General features: G+C 38.5%; 1 protein-coding gene across 3 annotated transcripts in view; it reads right to left on the bottom strand.

The window, feature by feature from the left end:
- Positions 1–8,869, bottom strand: part of ARID4A (AT-rich interaction domain 4A) — a 66,164-nt gene extending 57,295 nt beyond the window's left edge. For 2 of the 3 annotated variants that reach the window (XM_045451093.1, XM_045451095.1), the window contains exons 1-5: positions 8,638–8,869; positions 7,499–7,555; positions 5,422–5,532; positions 3,398–3,463; positions 2,315–2,405 (exon numbers count right to left, since the gene is read on the bottom strand). In XM_045451093.1, coding sequence (XP_045307049.1) covers positions 2,315–2,405; positions 3,398–3,463; positions 5,422–5,532; positions 7,499–7,504 — 274 coding nt within the window. In that variant the 5' untranslated portion in view covers positions 7,505–7,555; positions 8,638–8,869. Of the gene's footprint in view, positions 1–2,314; positions 2,406–3,397; positions 3,464–5,421; positions 5,533–7,498; positions 7,556–7,662; positions 8,105–8,637 lie in introns of those variants that run through there. The other variant, XM_045451094.1, reaches the window with a different exon arrangement.
- Between the last annotated feature and the right edge of the window lie 16,499 nt (positions 8,870–25,368).

Raw genomic sequence — 25,368 nt, 5'->3', positions numbered from 1 at the left:
TGCGTAACTCTGCACATATCAGTGCCTGTAATTTTTTACTTTCGAGAGAGAGAGAGAGAGCATGAGCAGGGCAGGGACAGAGGGAGAAGGAGGATCCCAAGCAGGCTTCACGCTGTCAGTGCACAGCTGGACGCAGGGCTCGAATTCACGTACTGGGAGATCATGACCCGAGCCAAAACCAAGAGTTGGAGGCGTGACCGACTGAGCCACCCAGGCGCCTCTCAATGCCTGTAATTGTTATCACTGCTTTAATATAATAAAATTGTACTTACTTAATCTCTAAAAGTTAACATTAAAATTAGTTTTTAAATCTCTAACAACTAGGGGCGCCTGGGTGCCTCAGTCAGTTAAGCGGCTGACTTCGGCTCAGGTCATGATCGCGCAGTCCGTGAGTTTGAGCCCCGCGTCGGGCTCTGTGCTGACAGCTTGGAGCCTGGAGCCTGTTTCAGATTCTGTGTCTCCCTCTCTCTGACCCTCCCCCGTTCATGCTCTGTCTCTCTCTGTCTCAAAAATAAATAAATGTTAAAAAAAAAAAATTTTTTTTTTAAATAAAAATAAAAAAATAAATCTCTAACAACTATCAACAGCCACAACCAAGCTTCCTAAAAATACGTAGTTCATAGTAACAGCACCATTGTGAACTGACACTGCTTTCTAAGAGGCCCAAGAAGAATAAAAATGGTTAGAAAATAGTAGTTACATACAACAAACTGCTACTACTAATAGAACCCACAGAGTAAGACACAAGAAGTACAATTTTTAAACAAAGCACATTCTTCACAGCTTTGAGCATCACCTGAAGATGAATGATTTTTACCTAAAGCCACAAATCAAGTAAACTAAAAGTAAACCTACAGGATCATTTCCTTTCCTTCTTTAAGGAAACCACAACACCATAATTACACCACTTATACCAAGATATAAATGTAAAAACCAAACAATGCTATAGATGTTCAGTATAAAATAAAGGATGGATGTTATCCACAGGATTGTGTAGTTTGAACGTACTGAGAGGAGATTAGGAAATCTTAATCATTACTATTCTTATCAACATAATAACAGCAACTATATAAATAGTACATTTAAGTTTTAGTTTACATGCATTAAGACACTTGTTGCTACTCCCTAAAGTTTTTTAAAGCAAGCGTAAGCTTATGCATGGAATGTTAAGTAGGCATTCTCATTAGCAGCACATATACCTTTCCTTTTTTTATAATGAACATTCAAAAAATTTTTTTATATTTATTTTTGAGAGAAAGACAGAGCAAAGTGGGGGAGAGGCAGAGAGAAGGAGACACAGAATCCGAAGCAGGCTCTAGGCTCTGAGCTGTCAGCACAGAGCCCAAAGCAGGGCCGAATCCGCAAACCGTGAGATCATGACCTGAGCAGAAGTTGGACGCTTAACCAACTGAGCCATCCAGGCACCCCTCTTTTTTTTTTTTTTTTTAATGTTTATTTATTTTTGAGAGAGAGAAAGTGTGTGTGTGAGCAGGTGAGGGTCAGAGAGAGAGGGGCACAGAGGATCTGAAACAGGCTTTGTGCTGACAGGCCCTGCATCTGTGCTGACATACAGGCCCATAGTAGCACCTATATCTTTTCTGAAATGTGTTATTGAGACTTGACTAAATCAAAAATCAAAAATTAAGCTATGATCATCTAGACTTGAATCTACTCTAGCCAGAATTTTTTTAGTCTTTAAATTTTGTGGTAACATCTGTATTATCCTTATGTAAAACAAGCGACAATACATTAAAAGATTGCAGCTGTGCAACCTTAATTGTAATTACAGGAAAAATAAAAATGTCTGATTACTTACAATACTAACTTGTACTGACTTTCTAATGGAAGAAAAATAAGCATATAACTTAACTTTCTTGAAAAGAAATATCTAGGTAACCTAAAAAAGAAGTACATTCTTTTTGTTGTTGTTTTAAGTTTGTTTTGAAAGCGAGAGAGAGAGAGAGAGGGAGAGGGAGAATCCCAAGCACGCTCTGTGCTTTCAGAGCAGAACCTAACATGGGGCTCGAATTCAACAAACTATGAGATCATGACCTGAGCCAAAGTCAAGAGTCGGACTCTTAACCAACCGAGCCACCCTGGCACCCCAGGTACCTTCTTGGATCAAATAGCCACAAGTGACCAAAGAGATATTATTTTTGTTACCAGCAGCCATCATTAAAATTTCAGCCAACTATATCAAGTAAATTGACACTAAAGAATACCTATTTCTGCCAACATAATGATTCAGTGTATTTACAAAATAAAAATATATGCAACTCCAAATTAAATCCTATGTATTAAATTAACTACTTACCCACAGTATACCAACTAGCATCTGTCAACTTGCTGATAATAGCTTCCTGAAAGGATCCATCAGATGTCCTTGTTTCAACAATAGCTCCAACCTAAAACACAAAATTGAAATTTCATTATCAAATTTAAACAGACCAAATCACTCCCATGAACTATATGACCTGGGTTAAAATAAATATATTTATGGTAATTCCACCTTATATACATTGACTTAGATCTTTACCATTTATAGCACTCATGTATTTATCATGCAATCTGAACCCCAAATGCTATGGCATAAGATAGTTATTATTATTATCCTTATTTTACACATTGAATATTGTGGCTTGGATGAGAGGATGAGAACACAGTCATCTTAAGTATTACTTCAGAGCTTTTGTACTATATCACATTGCCTTCAAGGGAATTGTGTAATATAAGAATCAGAAAACCATAAGATAGCAAAAGTAGCTTCAGTTTTCTTTCACAGAAATATTGAATACTGGATTCACCATTCATATTTAAGGGACCTTTTAGATAAAGGTTCACCTGAGGAGAGAGGGATGGACCAGTTGACCTTCTTTCAGCTTCCAGACCTTTGTCTATCAGATATTAACCGAAGCGGTACTCTGACATAACAAAGATTTATTACATAAACTTAGAAATGTTTGGCCAGAACATGGATGGAAAACACAATATAGGTACTCACTAAGCTAAGTTATGAAGTCAACATACTTGGTAACTTAGAACAACAGAAGATTCAAAGTTATAATGCTAGTATATTATTTAGCAGGCTAAATATCTCTGACGACAATGTAAAAAAAAAGAGGTATTCAATCTAAGAATTAAAAACAAAAGGTGGCTGAAAACTCATGTTTATATATACACTAAAATTACTGTCCGTAAGATGATTTACCTTTCTAAAGTAAGGATATAGCCAATGTAACATCATAACATACTAACTCTACAACATTTCATTTGTATTTTTGTTTTCTGATTAACATACTTATAAATTTTAAAACTGTCTACAAATAGAAAATTTAATAATTTACTGTATGTATTTGTGATTCATCGTTTCAGATTTTAAACTGCAGAATATACGTACTCTTAAAGGACCCTTTACTTGATCGTCCTGCACCAATTGTGTAGTATTATCCTGTTTCAGGAGTACCTGGAAGACATTTTGTACAATAATTTGCATGTTAACTTTTAAAACAACATGTTTATGATGTCTTTAATCTATGCTTTCTTACCATCCTGTGGTTACTTCTGTTTTAATACTTATTACATTGTCTAATATTTACGTTTATTGTCTCTCTAATTGTGAGCTCCTTGAGGGCTACAATCCTCCTTCATCACTATAACCCCAGCAGTTAGCAAATGTCAATGCGTATTACAGGCATTTCATAAATGTTTGCTGAATTAATGAACTATACAAGATTTATAATTTGAAGTGATTGCTATAAAAGTTTAAAACTGCCTTCATTGTTCTTTATCAACAAGTTATAAAAAGTTCTGTCACCAAGTATTAAAAAAACAGTATCAAATATTATTGCCCACATACAAGGTAAACAAAACCAGAACCCTGTTGGTCCTTTATAAAGTAAACTGAAATAATAATCATGATATGTATTTCACATACAAGTAAGTATTCTTTTTTACTACAGATTCTCCCAAATATATACAGGGCAATCGTTCAAATAGATCAAGTACCCAAATATGAAAATTGAAATTCTATACAATGTATGTATAAGAGCTCCCCAATCACTGTATTGACTTTAAGTAAGTATATCTAGAGCCACAATACTAACAGAAAGTTTAAGTTCTCAAAGAAGTCCAAGTAAATATTTAGTAGTCAAATCCCATATAGCTGACATAGTAAAAATGCCAAATGAAACAAAGAAATAAATGTCAAATGATATCTTAACAATACTTGAAGAAATATTCCACCAGATCAAAATTGAAACACAAATCTCATAATAATCACAGATAAATCTATTTCTCTACCACACAAGTCATACTCTTCTAATTCACTGGTTCTCAAACGTCAACATGCAGCAGAAACACTTGAAGGGCTTATTAAAACACAATCAATGGACCCTACTGCCAGACTTTCTGACTCAGTAGGTCTGGGGTCAGGGCCTGAGAATCTGCATTTCAAACAAGTTCCCAGATGAAGCAGATACTGCTAGTCCAGGGCCACACTTTGAAAATACCTGCTCCAGTTCATTTACCCATTCAACTATTTTGAGTGTCTACTATGTATCAAGCACTAGTCTAGGTGTTGGGGATAGAACAAGTCAAACATTTCCTCCTTTTATGGTGCTTCACTCTTGCAGGAAAAGATCAGGTATGTAAGTGAAAAGCAAACTGCAAAACCGAAAGTACAGCATGATCTAATAACAACAACAACAACAACAACAACAACATTGTTACAGTAGGCTCTGCACAATATCTGACAGACCATATAAATCTCTCTGTAGTAGTATCAAAGAGGACTTTCATGAACTTTCTTACATAGCTCTGTAATGTTAAAGATGTTTATAGTAAGTGTGGATTACTTTCGTAATTTAAGTACGATTACTAAAAACATTTATGTGGGAAAACTACTGGAATGAAACACGAAAATGTTAAGTTTCTGAGAGGTAAGCGATGGGTATTAATCTTTTGGTACTTTTCTGTATTTCCAAATATTATACAGAAATAATGCAATAACTTTTTTCTGGTCATAAAAGGACCTTAAAAATAAAATTCTTAAATCATTTTTAACATGGTCTTTAAAACAATTCCACTATATTATTTTTCCTAATCACTTGAAATCATCTCTACCTGAACATTATGAAAGGGGAGAAGAGAGATCACAGCCTAAGTAAGCATGCCACAACAGCAGAGAGCCAAATAAAAGGAAGTCTCACGAACGTGGTATTTTCAGAGAAGCATTTTGGAATAACTTCTCATTTCGAGTTCTTTATTTCTCGATTCTTAATGTGCTTTTCCTATAGATTTGTATATAACAGTGCTTTCACATAATAATGATTCAGGAAGTCATGATTCAGTAAAATGTTGATTTGCAGTCTCCCCCTCCCCAACTCTCCTCAATCCAGGTTGCATGAAGAAAAAAAAAATTACCTTAACTTTTACCAGCCTTTTCACAGTCTTAATTTTTGCCTCACAGAAGGCACCTCGGTACTTGGCACTGACATCAGTTCCCACTGTCAGGTAGGCAGGCTCATCCGCCGCCTGATGAAAGAACACAAAATGTGAATGTCACTAGTATTTTCCCCTACACTCCAACCTTAAGCCACATTAAAAGGTTCTACACTTAAAGTGCTAAGAATATTAACAGTACTGTTTATTACTAGCATTAATAATTTGGAAAATACCCCTTAAGCAAGCACTTGCATTCCCCTACTGCATAAACTATATCCCGACAACAGAAAACATTTAAGTTCTTAGTAACTGAGAAGTATCAGCAAGGAAATATGATAATGTTTTTTCTTCCAGATATAAGATGTTTCAACAATTCTATAATTTAAGAAATGAACACATTAAGAAACAAACAAACAAACAAACAAAAAAACAAAAAAACAGGGGCACCTGGCTGGCTCAGTTGGTAGAGCATGCGACTCCTGATCTCGGGGTTGTGAGTTCAAGCCCCATGGTGGGTGTAGAGCTTACTTAACAATAATAAAATTAAATTAAAAATACAAGATAAAAAGACCTCCAAAACCAGAAAAGGTATACTCATAGTAAGTGTCTCATAAAACTAAGTTATTCACTTATGGCCTCCTGGAAATTGTGTTTTAAAATTAGAAGAAATATCACTGTTAAGATTAATAATAACAAGACGTGGTTAAATGTTTAATAATATAGCTACATTAAGGCAATTATCTCTTTGGACACAGTATATCTGCATAGATAAGAAATGAAGCCAATCCTTTTGATAAGGAGAGCATTATCTGGGGGAATCATTAGCTAAAAGCTACATATTAAAAAATCTAAGTCTAAATTCAGCTGATGAATGCAGAGATATGAACTGATGGCTCAAAACTTGGAGCTGTACCTAATTTATCACACTAATCTTCTTGGTGTAGAAAAAAATAAGCTTTACTAAAAAATATCTACTTTTTAGCAAATGGTCATGATCAGAATGATACATTGAAAGATGTGGCAAATTTCATGCTACCATTCATCTCAATCTTGATGGTAAGAGAATGATAGCTACTCTTTGTCATTTTACCTTTTTTTAAAAGTTAAGTGTTTTCATATAGGCTCAATTCAATGGAGCTAACACTGCTAAATGCAAAGGTAACAGTGTACACTTTAGAAATGATACTTTTAAGTAGAAAATGATGTTTCCTTTTCCAGTACGTTTTTCCAAGTAACAGTAAAGAAAGTAACATGTCATTTCCAGAAGATAGGAAAACAAGAAAGTTTAGGGGAATGCTGTATTTCAGAGCTTAATACACTGAGACAGTAAATGAGTAAGGAATCAAATACCTTTTAAAGTCAGTGCATTTACATATAATGCAAATTGAAGAGGAACACTCTGGCAAATAAATATCTGATCTGAAACATTCAATGCCACTGCACTACACAAAGCTATACCTTCCTTGCCCTTCAAACATCACATACAATGTTTGCACTACTAGCTGTCTTCAGAAAAGTATCTTTTCGGGTTGTAGTATGTTTTAAAATATTTACTACAACAATTGAACTGAAACAAAACATTATTAGCTTTAGTCCATCTTCAAATATTTTAGCTACAAAATTTCAGAGAAGAGCCGATATCTCCCTTGCACAATCCACATATTCCTTCCTTAGAAAATCATGCTGGCATTGAGGAAGAAAAAAAATTTTCAAAAAATCCCCCAAAGAACCAAACAGTACAAAAGCTTTACTTCTGCAAAGGCTGCTGCCAACACAGGAAGTGTTTAAAAATACTAGCCCAATGGACAACAATGGAAAGGCTGCACCAGCCTTTCCAAAGTGCTAACTGCTTCAGAGACGGGCCGGACTGACTGCATTAGACACAATGATCATTTCTCACTCTTTCAACACGTCCTCATTTTCAGAAAGCGCTGCTTAGTAGAGGAATCAATTTCAAGTAGCGAAAAAAAAAAAAAAAAATGACATTCCACAGCAGCAGCCTCACGACAAGCAGTGTCCAGGGCACGAGGTTCAGAGCAGCGTTGACTCCACTTACCTTCATTTTCACTGGCGATCTGTGGGGTTCCAGCTCAGCGAGCTATCTTCTCCGTCGCTAGAACCATGGGGAGGGGAAAGACAGGCATAGAATCAGTCAACAGAGGGGAGCGACCCAAGGAAAGAAAGTAAACAAACGCCAGCGGGGAGGGGAAGAACCCTAACCAGCGAAGGGAGCCGATCCCCCGGAGGGCAGCCAGGACGCAGGAGCTGAGGAAACGGCGAGAACCCCTCGGGCGCCAAAGGGCAACCCGTTCCTCCCCGGAGTTCGCCAGCGGCCCACCGCGCCCCCGCCTCGCTCGCCACTTTGACCCGGAATGCTCAACTCGGAGCCCCAGGTCGGAGCGCTCTGGAAAAGAGCAGGGCGCCGTTTGGGCTTCTCCAGGTTCCCCCCAGGCGCGGTAGCCGAGCTTTCGCGCGGCCGCCCCCCTGATACCCCGACTTCGGCCCGCGCCCCGCCTCCGCCGCTCGGCCCCCTCGGCCCGCCCCGGGCCCGCGGTGGCGGCAGCGGAGTGTCACGGCGCCATTGCTCTCCTTCCTCCGCTCTGCACCATGTCAGAAAGGAGAAGCGCTTCTTCACCGATGGGGCAGGGGCCGCGGCCTTCAGCCCGGAGGCGCGAGAGTGAGGGGAGACCGGCGCGAGGGAGGGGGCTGGGGGGGGGGCGGAGAGGAGGAGGGAGGTGGCCCGGAGAGGGTGTGGGAGGGGAGGGGAGCCGCACAGCGGCAGCCGCCGCCTCCTCCCCGCGCCCGCCTCAACTTTTTGTACAGCCCAGAGTGGTACCTGCCCCTGGCCCCTCGGGTCCAGCCACAGACTGCACAGGAGAGGACGCGCTGCGGAGTTGGGGGCCGGCTCCCCCAAGCAGCCCGCTTCTCATCGCACGGAAGCAAACTTAGCGGCGCGGCCAGCCCCACAGCCATTTTCCCAGGGAAGCAGCCGAGGAGGAGGCTGCGGCGGCGGTTCCTGCAGTTGCTGCCGCGGCTCCACGACCTGCCCCTTCCCCTGCGCTCGCCGCACCGCTTGCCCAGCACCCCCTCCCCACCTGCAAAGCTTCCAACTGCACCGGGACCCCGGGCTGCTAGCAGCACGAGCTGCTACTGCCGCTTCGTCCACTCAGTATCCCCCACTTCCCTTCTCCTCACCTACTAACTGCGGGTGAAGTGCGCGCTGTCAGCTTCCGAGTCCTCCGCCCCACTGACCCCCGTGGGCCCCCGTCCGGGCAGCACCACTCCCGGCCGCGGCGGCAGGTCCTGCGCCCGGTTCCCCACTCGCCCGATTTACTGCCACAATCCACCAAATAACAAGCTGTTGAGCAGACTCGCTTCTACACGAACTCCTATTGGCTGCTCATGACGCCGAAGAGCTTTGGATTGGAGTTCGCTACCTGCCGTCCTCATTGGATGTAGCTAAGAAACTTCACGGATTGGTGCGAAAAACAGCAGGTAGGACATCTTCCACTTATGATTGGCTGTCTCCGAAGGCTAACGTTACTGGAGAATTGGGTATTGAGTAAGCAGGTTCTGAAAAATGATTGGTTGAGACGACTCCGGATGTGCATGACTGAGCACTGATTGGTAAATTGAAGGGTCAGGAAGAGCAGTTCGGCACGAGGATTGGCGGCGAAGTGTCCCATGGAAACCGAACCCGGAGCTGCGGCCAGCATTTGCACGGGGGCGGGGCAGGGTCTTTCCAAGGCGCCTGCGCTAAACCGGCTTCTCGGCGCCATTTTGTCTGAGCGGCGGTGGTCGCAGCTCTATCGCATTTTACGTTTCTGGCGAGACGATAGCCGATTGTGTATCCTGTAGATTCTTTTTAGTGCAGCACCTATCCACAGTTCACTCCAGGACAGCACCTAGTGAAGGTCGGAGGAGTCGCGAACCTGTCAAAAGGTCGGTTGGAAGCTGTGGCTGTCCGAGTGACTAGGGGATGGCGCAGCTTTAGCGGCACCGGCACCGGAAGTGGACGGGCCGCGCGGCGGCCATGGCAAAGTAAGTTCTCCCTGCGGCGGGGTGGAGAGCAGGGGGCGGGATGAAAGGGGGCGAGGCCTCCTCTCCCGCCGCGCGAGAGAAAGGGGCGGAGGGGACGTGCACGTCTCTTTCTCCCGACTGATCCTTGGCACCCCTCTCGAGAGATTTTCTGGATTCTCCTCTCCGATCAGTTCTTCCTCCCTTTGGAAGTGCGTTTCGCGAACTTGTCATATTCTCTACCCAAGTGCCAGCTCTGTGGGCGCCTCATTAATTAACACGGGGAAGGCAAGGTGCTTAGACCCAGCTGAGTCGGGAGAGAGGTTTCCGCGTGCGCGATTAAGCTTTGAAGAAGCTGCAGAAAGCAGCGGTTGTGGAATCCATCAGCTGGCCCAGACCCTGCTACTCTAACCTCAGGCGGCTCTGCCGCTTAGCACAAAGCCTGTGCTACTTTTTTTAAAAGGAAACAGTAGTGGTTTTGTAGGGACTGAAAACACTTTAAATAAGACCTCTCCGATAGGACTTTGTTCAGGGCAGCCATTGATTTTGTTCTGTTAGCAGAATCTTTGTGTTCTGTTAAAACACATTTGAAATGGTGGAAATGGAGTATTAATTGGCAAGTTCTAAAGAATGAAATAAGGAAATGTGAAATACCGTCGATAATCCACACTACGTTTATTCAAAATTAATACCTAACTAGATTTTTGCAGTGATCACTGCAGTGATTTTTCTCAAAATTACTTACTAAGAAAATGGAGTGTAGCTGTTTTTGAGTGACCTAGTCATGCTGGTCTAGATAGCTGTTTAAACTTATTTTCGTTAGGGGCGCCTGGGTGGCCCAGTCGGTTAAGCCTCCGAGTTTTGATTTCCGCTCGGGTCCTGATCTCACAGTTCCTGAGTTCCAGCCCCACTTGGGCTTTGCGTTGACAGGAGGGAGCCTGCTTGGGATTCTCTCTCACTCTCTCTCTCTCCCTCTCTCTCTGTTCCTCCTCTACTTGTGCTCTCTCTCTCTCTCTCTCTCCAAATAAATAAAAACAAACTTTAAAAAAAATTAAACTTAAGTCTTGTAGTACTTTTGTTACTGCTGCATCGGTGGGGATCCAGCCTAGAAAATGGCTGTATGATTTAATCATTTATTGTGGATTTTTTTTGGCAGGTGGTCTGAAGAAAACCGAAATCTCTCAGTGACATATCCTAAAGTATTACTGAGGTAAGTTTTAATTTCTGTGAATAATCTTTAGAATGGGTAGACTGGAAAAATTTTACAGACCAGTGTTGTCTGCCAATAAAGCCATAAATCCAAAAAGGAACAATGGTGGTTGAAAGAAGTTTGGTTTGACCAGAGGTTTAAATGAATCTGTAGGGGCGCCTGGGTGGCTCAGTCGGTTAAGCGCCCCACCTCAGCTCTAGTCATGATCTGAGGGTCCGTGAGTTTGAGCCCCGCGTTGGGCTCTGTGCCGACAGCTCAGAGCCTGGAGCCTGCTTTGGATTCTGTGTCTCCTCCTCTCTCTCTGCCCCTCCCTTGCTCGTGCTCTGTCTCTCTCTGTCTCAAAAATAAATTAAAAAAAAAAAAAAACATTAAACAAAAATAAATGAATCTGTATAATTAGCTTCCTGATGTGATACTGTAGAATGAAATCTCAAAATTAGTACATGTTTATGAATTTACCCATTCGTGTAGTTCCCATTTCTGGATTTTTTTGAGTACTTAATATTTTTGTCATAGAATAATATGAACATTTTCATGTTTTTTTCTTCCTACTTAAAAATTTGGCACATAGAAAAAATATGTTAGTAGAAGTTTAGAAGTGATTATTTTTTTTTTCCTTAAGAAAATTATAAAATGATATAATACTGCTGAACTTCTCAGGGAGTAATCATCTATAATTCTACTCCAACTTATACTATCTGACCCAAATAATGCATGTCAGTGGGCATTTGGAAATTACTAAAAAGCCTAAAGAAGAAAAGACCAGTCTCTTGTATTTCTTCCACCAAAATGCAATTGTAGTTTATGTTGTAATTCTGTGTGACACAGAGGGGTCTTTATTTTTCATCAGTGTTGTTTTATTTATTTTTTTTTTTTCAGCGTTTATTTATTTTTGGGACAGAGAGAGACAGAGCATGAACGGGGGAGGGGCAGAGAGAGAGGGAGACACAGAATCGGAAACAGGCTCCAGGCTCTGAGCCATCAGCCCAGAGCCCGATGCGGGGCTCGAACTCACAGACCGCGAGATCGTGACCTGGCTGAAGTCGGACGCTTAACCGACTGCGCCACCCAGGCGCCCCTCATCAGTGTTGTTTTATAAAGTAAAGGTCATTTTAATCATGGTTATCTTGTCACTCATTTTTTTCTTTATAGGAAAAACTAGGAACATGGGAAATATTTTGCCCATAAAGCACTTTTCATAGTTGCATAGTCTTCTGTAGGTTAGATATAATTTATATAATTGGATGATATTTTAATTTTTCTATAACAGCAGTGATAGAATTGGTATCTTGGTGCATGTTTTAGGAAAGATTTTGTCTGAGAACAGACGTCTGTGGCTAAAATTTTTAGGCATCTAGATCTTTCTTTACATTCCTGGTTATTTGGAATAAATCCCTAGAAATGGGAATAAGCTAAAAGGATTGTGCATTTAAGGCTTTGTACAGCTGCCCATCAGAAAGCTTTGCTTTTACTGTACTTACATTTTTTGTTCTTTTTCCGTTTATTTTTTCCCTCAGTTTTTGTTTTGCTGTGGATTTTTTTCTAGCTTTATTTTTTAAATTTTCTCTCGGGTCTTTTATTCAAGTAGAATTATAATTTTTAAAATAAGTTTAAGAACTTTTATGGGACCTTACAAGTGATTTTTTTGAAACTAATTTATTTTTCACTCTCAAATAGGTAGGTGTTTGTATAGTGGAACATTTTGCTGCACAGAAGTGACATTTAGAGGATACTAAAAACTACTGTTTTTTATGGTATAGTTTATTTTATGTTTCCTCGAAGCCTTCCTTAAAGTTTTCCATCTTTATGGGCATTTTCTGTGTGCTTTTTTACCCTCGCAGGAACCTTTATATGTCTCTCATCACTTTTGCTGTGCAGTTCTTAGGCTCTTCCCTAGTTTGAGACTCCATTCCCAGAGGGCAGCAACTGAGGTTTTAGTCGCTGTTATGTTTCCCTGCTTGATACATGATAGGTGTTCTGTCAGTCTTTTTTATGAACCTGTATGTGCTTTTGTAAAGTATATGAAATAAACCAGCTTAATGTTTTCTTTGACAGTAATACTCTTCTAAGAACTTGTAATGTGCCACAGATGCTGTATTAGCCTTCAAAATTGTTTTAATGATCCAAATACTTGTTTTAATATTGAATTGATTTGTAATTGCTAATACAACATAGATTTAGAGAGCCCAGTAAGAATCTTAAGGGCATTATGATCTCTTGGAGGTGACTGTAGATGAATATTAACTGAAAAGTCACTAGACCATCTCATAGGTATTAATGAGAAAAATTAATTATGATTGATTTGTTTTTTTGTAACCATTGAGTCCAAACTATTAGAATAATGTTCCCTACAAAAACAAAATCACAAAAATTTTTAATGGTGTTTCTGTGATAAAAAGCTATTTTGAAAGCAGAATGTTTTATTTATTTGGTCAAGGCTTCAAACGAGGCTTTATAATTAGCTTCTTGAGGTAGTATTTTACACTGAAATCCCCAAATTAGAACATTCCTATGGATTTGTTTACCCATTTACGTGGTTCCCTTTTCTGGATTTTTAATGATGGAACACTCTGAACATATTCATGATTTTTTTGAGCCCATGTTAAAATAGGTGACAGAGATCTCATCAGTGAAAATGTTTAGAAGTGAAATTTTTGCTTCATTGTTTTTTAAGATTATTAAATAGACTATGTTCTGAGGATTGGCATACTCAAAACTAAAGGAAGTCTTTGTTTTTTAGAATAAACCTCATTTTGTGGGAAAATGAAGGAAGATGTTCCAGTTTTAAAAGACCTGGATCTACTGTTGAAAATTCTGTTTCTGGTATGTAGTTTTACTTGTCTTTTATTTAGTAATTAAGATCAGCAGTTAGTATGTTATATACATATGTTACATATGTGTGTATCTTGAAAAATGATAGAATTTGTTTCACTGTACACCTTCTATAAATGTCTATGTTGAGAAGTAGAACAGATTGATTGCTGTGTTGAACATACCTGCTTTGCTAATGGTTTTGTTGTTTTTTGGAAAGTTACATAATTTGCTTTTTTGTAACAAAGCTATCTTTGCAATCCCTGTGTGGTCTTTTGCCCTATTGGTAGTCACTGCTGATTTTATGGCCGTGTGGAGGCATAGATTACTGGGTGTTTTCACCCATAATTTAGACTAGAGTGAAGGCATATTTTAGGATTTGGGTACACGCTGATCTAGGGATCTGCTTATGTTCCTACATGGCAAGGATCTATGCTAAAGGAGCTTACTATTAATAAAAGAAAGAATATAATTAAACATGTGGAAAGTTCATGGAGTTATTGCAAAAGATTCAATCAGTGCAGGAAAGTTTTTAAAGATTTAAATCATGGCTTACAAGATAATTTATCAAAGTTCAGTATACGGTTGAGATTTAATTGTTTTTTAAAATACAAATTGTTGGGGTGCCTGGGTGGCTCAGTTGGTTAAGTGTCCGACTTCAGCCCAGGTCATGATCTCACGGTTTGGGAGTTTGAGCCCCGCATCGGGCTCTGTGCTGACGACTCGGAGTCTGGAGCCTGCTTCGGATTCTGTGTGCCCCTCTCTCTCTGCCCCTCCCCTGCTCATGCCCTGTCTCTCTCTGTCTCAAAAATAATAAAAATATTTAAAAAAAAAAAAAATACAAATTGTTTTATAATGCAGAATGAAAAGAAATTTGTTTAGTGATCATTGAGGGCTTTTCAGGGTTAGTGAGAGATCATTTGTAAAATTAGAAGAAAGGAAGATCTCGGACTTTCTTAGTGGGTGGAAAATGGTGATTAAGAATGTAATTATATGAAGAAAGTTATGTTTGGGGAAGTGAATAAACCATTTCGGAGAGGATGAATGACTAAAGATTACATTGGAAAAATTGCATGAGGTCAGCTTGTCAACATTTCTAGAATTAGCTTTACATCGATTATGTGGGGTGCTTGTCCTCTATACTGGTTTGGGAACCTTGTGAGGGCTTTGAAAGCTGGGACGTGAGCAGAAAATAAAGATTATTTTGTTTTAGTCTCACATTTTAACAAATCACAATGCAACTAAACAAACCCATCTCTTTTAATCCCACTCTGATAACATTGGTTTGCTTTTTTATTTTTTAAGTTTGTTTAATTTGAGAGAGAGCGTGAAAAGGCAAGTGGGGGAGGGGCAGAGAGAGGAGATGGTGAGAATCCCAAGCAGGCTCTACACCAGCAGCACAGAGCCTGATGGCAGAGCTCAAACTCAGAAACTTTGAGGTCATGACCTGAGCCAAAGTCAGACACTTAACCAACTGAGCCATCCAGGTGCCCCTAACATTAGATTTTTTAAATGTCCTTGTCCTTATGCATATTTTTCTTCATTATTAATTTTTACTTTTTTTTTGTTCCTTTAACGTTGTAATAAGCATTCAGTGTGACCACACAGTACCCATTATAATTTTGATGTGTGAAAACAGTCCATCAAACTGTTTTATCTTCAGCTTCATTTTTGTATTTCTTGACCATTTAGGTTTCAGGTTTTTCAGTATTCTGCATTTATCATCTATGTGCATACAATATTTTCAGTCTTTTGGACTGTTGTTTCAGGATTGATTGTCACCCTCTCTGTGACATTAGCTACCTGAATTGGGTAGTATATAATTATAATCATTTTTGCTAATTTGATAAGTGCAAAATATGTTGAGCTCTCCTTTTCCTTGTAATATTTTTGTTGTTAACTGGTGAATTAGGACCTTTTTCTGCAATTTCAACTGATTCTTGGTACTAGACAAGTTCTCTCTTTAAGATCTCTGTCCATTTATGTGTGAGTCTTGATGTTTTATTTCTTTGAGTTTTTTATATAATATTTTGTAGTAATTGGCTGCAGATATTTTTCCTTATAGATTTCTTTTTTAATTTTAGTTATTTTTGTTGAGGGTTTTTGAATAGGCACAGAGGGATATGATGTACACAAAATGTACTATTGGAAAGTCACTTGGAAACAGTGTCCAGTGTGACTGAAGAAATGACACAGGAATTGGAGGTAGGGAGACAAGATATTTTTGCAATACATCTGCATGCATGAAACTAGAGTCAGATGGAGAGAGGGGAAGGAATAAGTGAGCAAGAAATTTGAGGGGAAAAAAGAGTTGACAGTATTTGATCTCTACTTGATTGTAGCAGTAAAGAAGAAAACAAAACACTCAAAATTTTGAAGAACAGGGAATAGTTCATACCATTAACAAGTTTTGTAGGTCAGAAAAAGACACTGATGTGTAAGGAAAATGAAATCCGTTTTAAACATGCTAGTTAGAGCTTGAAATGTCTGGTAAGCATTTATTCTTCTTTTATCAAAGTGCCTCTGAAGCCCTAATTGGGACAAGGCATATGCTGGACCTTACATTGTTTTTTATATTTTGATTTCTAATTCCATTTTTCTATTAGATTTTAGTGGTTTTATTAAGTCTTTGTCTCTTTTTTTTTTTTTTAAGTTTGTTTTTGTTTTGAAAGAGAGCATCAGCTTGAGTGGGAGAGAGGTAGAGAGATGGGGAAAGAATCCTAAGCAGGCTCCTTGTTATCAGCATGGAGCCTGATGTGGGCCTCAAACTCACGAACTGTGGGATAATGACCTGAGCCAAAATCAAGAGCCAGACACTTACCCCACTGAGCCACCCAGGCGCCCATATCAAGGCTTTCTTATTTCTGATTTTTGAAGTACAACTTGGCTGGCTCAGAAGAGCATTCAACTCTTGATCTTGGGGTGCTGAGTTTGAGCCCCATGTTGGATATAGAGATTACTTACATAAGTAAGTGAACTTTAAAAAAAAGTACAACTTGAAATGAAAAATTAAAGTGAATTAATAAGTAAAATAAGTGCAGGGAAACCAAATGATTTGCATACTAAAGGAGAAGTTCTTCGTTATTGAAAAAAAATAGTTTTAAGGTAGCATCTTACAAAAATACATGTATGCTTTTAATTTTTTTTTTAATGTTTATTCATTTATTTTGAGAGAGAGAACCAGGGAGAGGGAAAGAGAATCCCAAGCAGGCTCCACGCTGTCAGCACAGAGCCTGACTTGGGGCTCGATCTCAAACTGTGAGATCATGACCTGAGCCGAAATCAAGAGTCAGTTGTTTACCCAACTGAGCCATCCCAGTGTCCATTAAATTGTTCAAATATATGGGGTGAAATATTTTTCCCTCCTCTTTCCCAGTGGACTAAATTTTGTGTGTTTTCTTTTAACTTTAACAAAATACAGAGAAGTAACAGATGTGTGTGGAACATGAATGTTTAGCCAAGATTCTTTAAATATCTAAAATCTAAGTAAAGATGTTAATTGTCTTGTTTTCGGAAACCACTTTTATTTCAACAGATGAAATTAAAGTGCTCAGTGTAAGGAAGGGCTTTAACAATGAGAAATGTCAAAACATGTAATAGGCTAATTTTTGAGTGTTCTTCAAGAGAAAGAGCTTACTTTTATCAGTTAATCTCCCTTGGTGTCTCTGCCCTTTTTTTCTTAGGGTTTTAAAAAATGTTTTCTGCTACTTACCAAGGAAAAAGTTATTATTTTGTCTTAGAAAAAACAGGCTTTTTAAATAATAGTTCTGTATCAATCACAGTACTCAATTTTTTCCCTCTTTGTTTCTGATTAACCTTTTTAATCAGTTTTTATAAAACTTAATCCATTTGGGATAATATATGAGGTTATGAAATTGAGCCACTTCATTATATATATCAGGACTCTCCTTAGGGTGCCTGGGTGGCTTAGTTAGTCAAGCATCAGACTCTTGATTTTGACTCCCGTCATGATCTCACGATTCGTGTTGGGCTTCACGCCAAGAGCAGGGAGCCTGCTTGGGGTTCTCTCTCTGTCCTCCCCCACCCCTGCTTAATAAAAATAAACTTAAAAAAAAAAAAAGCTGTCTTTGATCTCATTTAAATAATTAGGTATTTAAAACTCTTCCCATCATATTGCTAGCTTTGAGTTACAAGACATAATCTGTTTACAAATTGAGGAAAAAATAATACATTTAGAAACATTTGTGCATAAGTTTTCAGCATTTTTAATTTGTAACAAATACGTGGTTTTGTGTATGTTTTCATTGCTTTTTATTAATCCCTTAACTTTGGTACCTTTTATTTTTCATTTTTCTTTTTTTTTTTTTAATTTTTTTTTTTTTTTTAACGTTTATTTATTTTTGAGACAGAGAGAGACAGAGTATGAACAGGGGAGGGGCAGAGAGAGAGGGAGACACAGAATCTGAAACAGGCTCCAGGCTCTGAGCTGTCAGCACAGAGCCCGACGCGGGGCTCGAACTCACGGACCGTGAGATCATGACCTGAGCCGAAGTCGGGACGCTCAACCGACCAAGCCACCCAGGCGCCCCCCTTTTATTTTTCAAAATAAGTGATTGGAGCTACCTGCATGGGATTTAGGCCTTCACCATGTCCCCATTAGAACCATAGCTTTTAAAAGTAGTTTAGGGAGGGGTGCCTGGGTGGCTCAATTGGTTAAGCATCTGACTTCAGCTCGGGTCATGATCTTGTGGTTCGTGAGTTTGAGCCCCGCGTTGGGCTCTGTGCTAACAGTTCAGAGCCTGGAGCCTGCTTCGGATTCTGTCTCTCCCTCCCTCTCTCTCTCTCTCTCTCACTGCCCCTCCCCCACTCATGCTCTGTCTCTCAAAAATGAATAAATATTTAAAAAAAAAATTTAAAAAGTAGTTTAGGGATACCAAAGAAGATACTTGCAGCATTAGAATGTGTAGCTGTGGCCAGGCTTTTTGTGAGATGGGTGGTTTAGAGCACATTTCTTAATTTCTCTGCCTCATCTGTAAAATGGGGAGGATATGAGTAGAACTGCCCTGACAGTTTAGTATTAAATGAGTTAGTACATGTAAAGTGCTAGAATAATGCCAAGTGTTTAGGAAACATTCAGATATTAGGTGGTGTTAGTGTGTATAATGCTGTTACGTAGGGTCTGTCATTCTAGCAGGTTTTAAAACAATACATTATATTTCCACATACAAATAAAGCATGTAGACTCTTTGCCTCCCATTCTAGACCTTACTGAATGTCATATCAGTCTGTCTCTAAACTAATTTGCTGCAGTCACACTAAATCTGTCACGGCTCCCCTATACAAACTCTGTGTTTTCCGTGTTGTTTTTATTCATACTTTCCCCACAATCTAGAATGTTCCCCAGTCAACACTAATTTTTTTTTTTTTTTTAGAGAGCAGCACATGTGGGAGAGAGAATCCCAAGCAAGCCCCACGCTCAGCATGGAGCCCGACCCAGGGCTCAATCCCACAACCCTAGGATCATAACCTGAGCCCATAATCAAGAGTCAGATGCTCAACTAATTGAGCCACCCATGCACTCTGCAAATGCTACTTTTTGAGTGAAATTTTCCATGATCCCTCTTTAGGTAATTTGTCCCTATGAATTTCATATATTTTCTCTTAACATGATTCCTGTCACTTTCTATATTACATTTTAGTTTCTTATTCACTCACATGTTCTTCACTAAGTTAGGACAATACCTTATCCATCTTTGTAAGTTGAGAACCTGTCATAAGTGTTGGCACTTAGGAGGCACTCATTTGTGGAGTGGAAGTTTGTAAAATATATAGCAAGCTTAGAAGTGATATTTAATGAATGAATGCATGCCAGTAAAAATGTGCTTTGTCAGTGTTTGTATACTAGGAGCCTCTTGCCTGATCAGTTACTTAAAATGAGATCGCTTGAGGTTTTAGGAATTGAGTCTGATTCAATGTAGGGAGCAGAGCACTATGGGGATTATCCACAGGTGAAGAATTTTCATTGGAATGTTTTCATGCCATTTTTAAAAGTATATCTAATTAACCACCAGAGGGACTGGGGGTGGTGTTGCTGTTGTTGTTGTTGTTTTCATGGATGTAACCACCCACCAAACTTCCTTATCACCAATGGTCCAAATTTATTAAAAGTTTGGCCAGGACTAAGGGTACATCTGCTGCCAATAATATAATATACAAACCACCTGGCTCAGTCGGTAATCTCACTTTACAAATACATGTTTTCTTATCACCATTATGCCTCTAGGCATGAAAGTAGAAGTAGTCGGAGAATAGAAGCTGGCGAGATGTTTCTGAGGACACTGATCTTTGGTTACTATAATGTTGATAGGGTCTGGCCTCTAGCTTTAGAAGAAATGGGACTGGTGGAAATGAGTTAAGATAATCAGGCTCATATTAGGCATTCATGAAGCTAAAGTGGCAATTATGTTACTCTTAGCTCAAAAATTCTCAGAATTTCTACAGTAGTTCAGTTGGATGTTGGATTGAAGACGCATCTTAATATAGGAACACTGGATTTGAAAACCGTATGTTCTCTGTTCTAATCATAAGCATGTTCTCATTGGCTGTGACCTGGGATACATTACTCTGCTTGAGTGTCTGCTGTTAGAGATAAAGGGCACGGGCCTAGATACTTACAGCTCTTAATGTACTTCAATCCAGCACCATATTTTTCAAATAAGAATTCCTGAGCACACTTCTAATATCTGTGTCTGAAAGGTTAACTGATTGATATTTAACAACCCCTGAGAATCTGAATCATTGAGGCATTGACTCAATAATTTTAGCACTTAACGAAGTTGCTGCTATTCCTATCTCATAGGATCAAATTCTGACAGAAGCTTTAATGTCCTACCTACCTCACTGTTGTAGTTAATAGGCATTCTCATTATTTTCATTGTTTGGCAAAACAGATATTTGAAATAATAGCTAAGGAAGATCACTAATTAATGTCATTATAGTGAAGTTTCTGTTTTGTGTATGTATGTGTACTGCCCACACACAAAACAAAGTACAGCATACTCCAATATTTTCTCCTGTATGTTTTTTTTAAGTCTGTTAGGACTGACAAAATTGATTTCCTGACTTACTGTGGATCTCAGCCTGCTTTTTGGGTGGGAAGAATGGACTAGATAATAATCCCTTAACATCCCGTGTTAAACATTCACTAGGCACTTCGATACAATGTTGTACTCCTAATTGTGATAGCTTAAAAGTTAAGATACAAATTGTTACCTGGAAATGCTTCTAGTTTCAACAGCAGCGGGATTGGGGTAGGGTGGGGAGCAGCTGAAAGACATCGTGTCATGGGGTATGGGAGCAAGGGGGAGTTTTCGCTTTCTTTTCATTGGTTTATAATATGTTTGGTAGTGTGTTTTTGAGTCTGCTGATATTAATGGCCCACTTAGGGACTTATATTTATTTGTATTTAGGGATACCTTGAATCCTCTGGAAACATAAACAAAAATCTCTTCCCCAAGTTGATTCCTTCAAACTAAAGCTGTTTTTTTGTTTTTGTTTTTATTTTTTGCTTTTAGTATTTATGTTTGTTCAGTTTATGTGCAGTCATAAAACTGCCTGCAGTGTTTGTATAATTTTGGTGACTTAGATCGTGGTACACAAGACAGGGAGGGGATTTTTATATGAGAGAACATAACAAAAATAAAAGCCATCTTCCCATTTCTTGTTCGTTTATGTACTATGTGATACTGTCCTTAAGACCTTTAAATTACTGAGGGAACCTTGGTAACCAAGGTAAATTTTGTCTGTTTTCCTCTCAAATGTGAAGTTCTGCATTTTATTACACAGTCACGAAAAACTAGTCTGTTACCAGTAAGTACGTAAACCACAGAACTTGCTCCTTCCTATATGCTGCCAAGTACTTCCTGTTTTGTCAGATTTCCATTTAGGGAAAAGAATGGATTTAAAGTAGCCGCGCCTGAGTTTTGTTTAAAGCGTCTCTCCTGAATTTCATTTTGGAAGCTGTCCAAGTATCTAGATGGGGGGTGGGGGTGGCACATCATGTCTACAATGAAGTCATATGTCAGAAAGCTTCATTTGGCTTCATATCCTGAAACAGGGCTGCCAGGAAGGAAAAGAAACTTTTTGTTGTCAGAAATAATTAGTGCATGACTTGCCAACATTGTGGCTTGCCTTTAGGCTTTCCATGTCAAATGTGTGTCAGGTACTGAATGAATCATTATATTGCCTGTGAGGGAAGAATCTGCGTTCATTTCTAGTAGACTTTTTCCTCTAGAAACACGTGAAAACTTCCATTCAGCCACACATTTAATCCTTTTTCCATAGGGACAGGTTAAAGGTCAAGTGGTGATTCAAATAGAAATTGGCTACATTGTGAATATTGAATATCTTTAAGGGAAGAGTTAACAATTCTTTTGCAACTAAAATGGTAAATAGAACATTTAGCTATACATTACAAACTATCTTTTTTTATCTTATGAAATGAACTTTTAATTAGGTGTTAATAGAATGTGTTAGTGGAACATATTTTCAATGTAAACCTGAATCCCTTCCTATTGATGGTAAGGGAATCTTGTATTAAGGTTCTTTTGCAGTGGTGGGACCAAGTTCTATGAAATTTCTCTGACCAAATTAACCTGACCTGCCTTAAGTCAGAGCTGTTTCTCTTCGTTGATCCGTCAGTAAAATATGAAAGATGCTGTTTAATCATTGAGCACTTATGCTCTGTGTCCACCCTCATATTGGAAATGTTCAGAAAACTGATGCTGAATCGTAAGATATTCAATACCATCTACTATAAGGTTTCTACCAGAAACTTCCCTTTTCATCATCTAGATACATATTCCTATTTCTGATACTTGTATTTCTTTAAAAATCCAGTGAAAGAAAAGTTTCATCAGTAACTGTCAGTCCTTATAGCTTCATCCTCCATTTTGCTCTGTAACAGAAATCTCCTCTCTTGAAACCCTTTAACTGTTTTGGTTAGTTCTTCTTTTACTAACCTGTGTCTAAATCAGTGATTCTCAAATTTTAGTGTATTCATAAGCATCACACCAGATACTTGTTTAAAATACAAATCCTGGGCCTCACTTCAGACCTCGTGAATTCAAATCTATGGAGAATTCTTAGGCATGTGTTCTTTGAACCAGATGGAGAAACTGTTATCTACTCCATGCATTCCCACTGTCATCTAGATTATGTTCCTCATAATCTTATATTGGTTAGCCTTTTTACTTTGTTTCGGTTAGTTGCATCTCAGAAGTTTTTTTCTGGTAACTGTTGCCATCTGTAGTTCTCCTAAATTCACCGATTGGAGAGTTTATCTACCAGATCTCCAGGAAACTGCCCCAGATTCTCTTTCTTGTTTGTCAGAATTTATCTTCTTCCCCCTTCCCAAAGCACACATTTGTAGTTCAGTGGATGCATACAGTATATGTTACTCATACTAAAACATGCATACATATTCTGATACAATTATCCCTGCTTTTCAAAAGTCTGTATCATACCACATCTCTTTTAACAAAAGACCTACGTTAGTACTCATTTTTGCTACCAAAAGCCAGAAAAGACTAATACAGTTTATTTTTCAGGGGCGCCTGCATGGCTCAGTCACTTAAGCGGGTCATGATCTCATGTTTCAGGGATTCAAGCCCCACGTTGGGCTCTGTGCTGACAGTTCAGAGCCTGGATCCTGCCTCAGGTTCTGTCTGCCTCTCTCTCTGCCCTTCCCCTACTCAGGCTCTGTCTCTCTCTAAAAAATAAACATTAAAAATTTTTTAAAAAGAAAGGTTATTTTCAGGGTTTGGGAATGCTCAAAAATTTTTCAATGTAAATTGTAATTTCTTCACTTTATGCCATTTTGGCTTATGAAAGGTTTTGTAGGAACCCTCTACTTGATACTTTTATATATGGCAGGGGAAACTTGTACCTTGCTAATGATTTTTAAATGTGTTTTTCTTACCAGGAAAGGAATTATATTTTATTTTTAAACATTTTATATATAATCTTTCCTGGCAGTCTGATACACTTCAGGCCTCCAAATGATTGCTTGTTGCCGTCTAGTTGCTGCTCACCCAGACCAGTCTATCTACTAAAGGTGATGAGTTATCCTCTTTATACCTACAATTCTTGTATACCATTTCCCTTTCTCTAAATTATCAGTATTTTCTTAGTGCTGTTTTAAGAATAATTCTCTCTTCATACATTGGTCTTAAAGCCTTGTTGGGTTTTCGTGGTTAAAAGTTTTTAATAGTTCCCTTTCCCATATCAGTTGTATAGTTGAACTCCTTTATTTTTAAATGAATTTTCCTAAAATGCTATTTTGTTTCCACATAGTAAAAATTAAAAGTTCAAATCATAAACTTCAAACACAAACTCAAGCTGTATAAGGACCCTTTACTCTTCAACAGCCTTTATGCATTAACTACAGTACACCAGCGTTTACTTTTTAAGAGTTGGTGTTTAGGAGTAGAGATACATATAAGTAAGGTAGTTCCCTCTTAAAGGGGTGGGATAGTTTAAGAAGGAATATTAATTAGGAGGGTTTTTTGTAGTATGAATTGTCTGTTTAAACCTTTTGTCCATTTTTAAAAACTGGGTGGTTTTCTTAATTGTTGAATTTTTAGAGTTCTTTATACATTCTGAATACACATCCACTGTCAGATGTGTGATTTGTAAATATTTTCCCCTTAAGAGTTTGTCTTTGTTTATTCATTCTCTTGGTGTTTTTAGGAGAGCAGCTTTTAATTTTGGTGAAATTGAGTTTGTCAGTTTTCATTTATACATCATTTGGTATGGTATCTAACTAAGAATTTTTTTTTAAACCAGTCTCAGAGATCTTCTGTTTTCTTCTTAGAAAGTTTTAGTTGAGGTACATTTTGGTATATGGTCACCTTGACTTACGCATTTGGTACAAGGTATGACTTGTTTTCTGGTGTTTTTGCATATAGATGTCCAGTTATTCCAGCACCACGTGTGGAAAAGCGCTGTCCTTCTCCACTGACTTCCCTTTTCCCTTTTGTCAATTGACCATATTTGTCAGTCTCTTTTAAGACTCCATTCTATTCCATTAATAATGTTTACTACATGAACTTTATATTATAGTAAATCTTCAGATCAGGTGGTGTTGGCCTTCTCTTCTTATTCAAAATTGCTTTGGCTATTCTAATTCCTTTTCCTATATAAATTTTACAAACCACTTGATTTCCTGCCACCCCCCAAAAAAGGCCTCTTGCAAATTTGATTGGGTTTTACATTGAATCTATAAATCGGGTTAGGGAGAATTGACAGTGCTGAGCCTTCTGATCAGTTTATGTAGTTCATTGTCAATGTCACCATTTTATAATTTTCAACATAAAATCTTACACAAATTGAAGTTTATACCTAAGTAAGTATTCCTGGTTTTGATGCCATTGTAAATGGTACATAATCCTTATTTTATAGATGAGGAAATTAAGTAAGTTGCCCGAGGTGACACAGTTACTAAGTGACAAAAGCCAGTTTGAAACCTACGTTGGCTTATCAGCTGCTGTCCTGGTTTTAATTACAATGTTAGTTTTTTACTCTGAAGCTCTTGTGATTAGTGGTAGCTGAGAGGAAGCTCTTATTTCTTTTCTCAAGAAAAATCCTGTCATTATAGTGCTTCTATATAAAAAAAAAAAAAAAAAAATCCCAGGGAGTTTATATGTTTTCTGGGTTTGGGTTTTCCAGATCTTTCCAAATCATAAGCCATGCTCATCTTAGTTTTAGAAACCCCTGATGGATACAGTTTTGATCCAGTGTTTTTAAATAGTATGCATATCCTGCAGTTAACTATTATGAATTATTTCAATATTTTAAATATGTACCTGTAGATCAGATTAAATGAGACCAAAGAAGTGAAGGCATTTGATTCTTAGTAGATGTTCAAT

The sequence above is a fragment of the Leopardus geoffroyi genome, chromosome B3, assembly GCF_018350155.1.
Source record: "Leopardus geoffroyi isolate Oge1 chromosome B3, O.geoffroyi_Oge1_pat1.0, whole genome shotgun sequence".
Classification (NCBI taxonomy): Eukaryota; Metazoa; Chordata; class Mammalia; order Carnivora; family Felidae; genus Leopardus; species Leopardus geoffroyi.
This window is presented reverse-complemented; position numbering and strand designations above follow the sequence as displayed.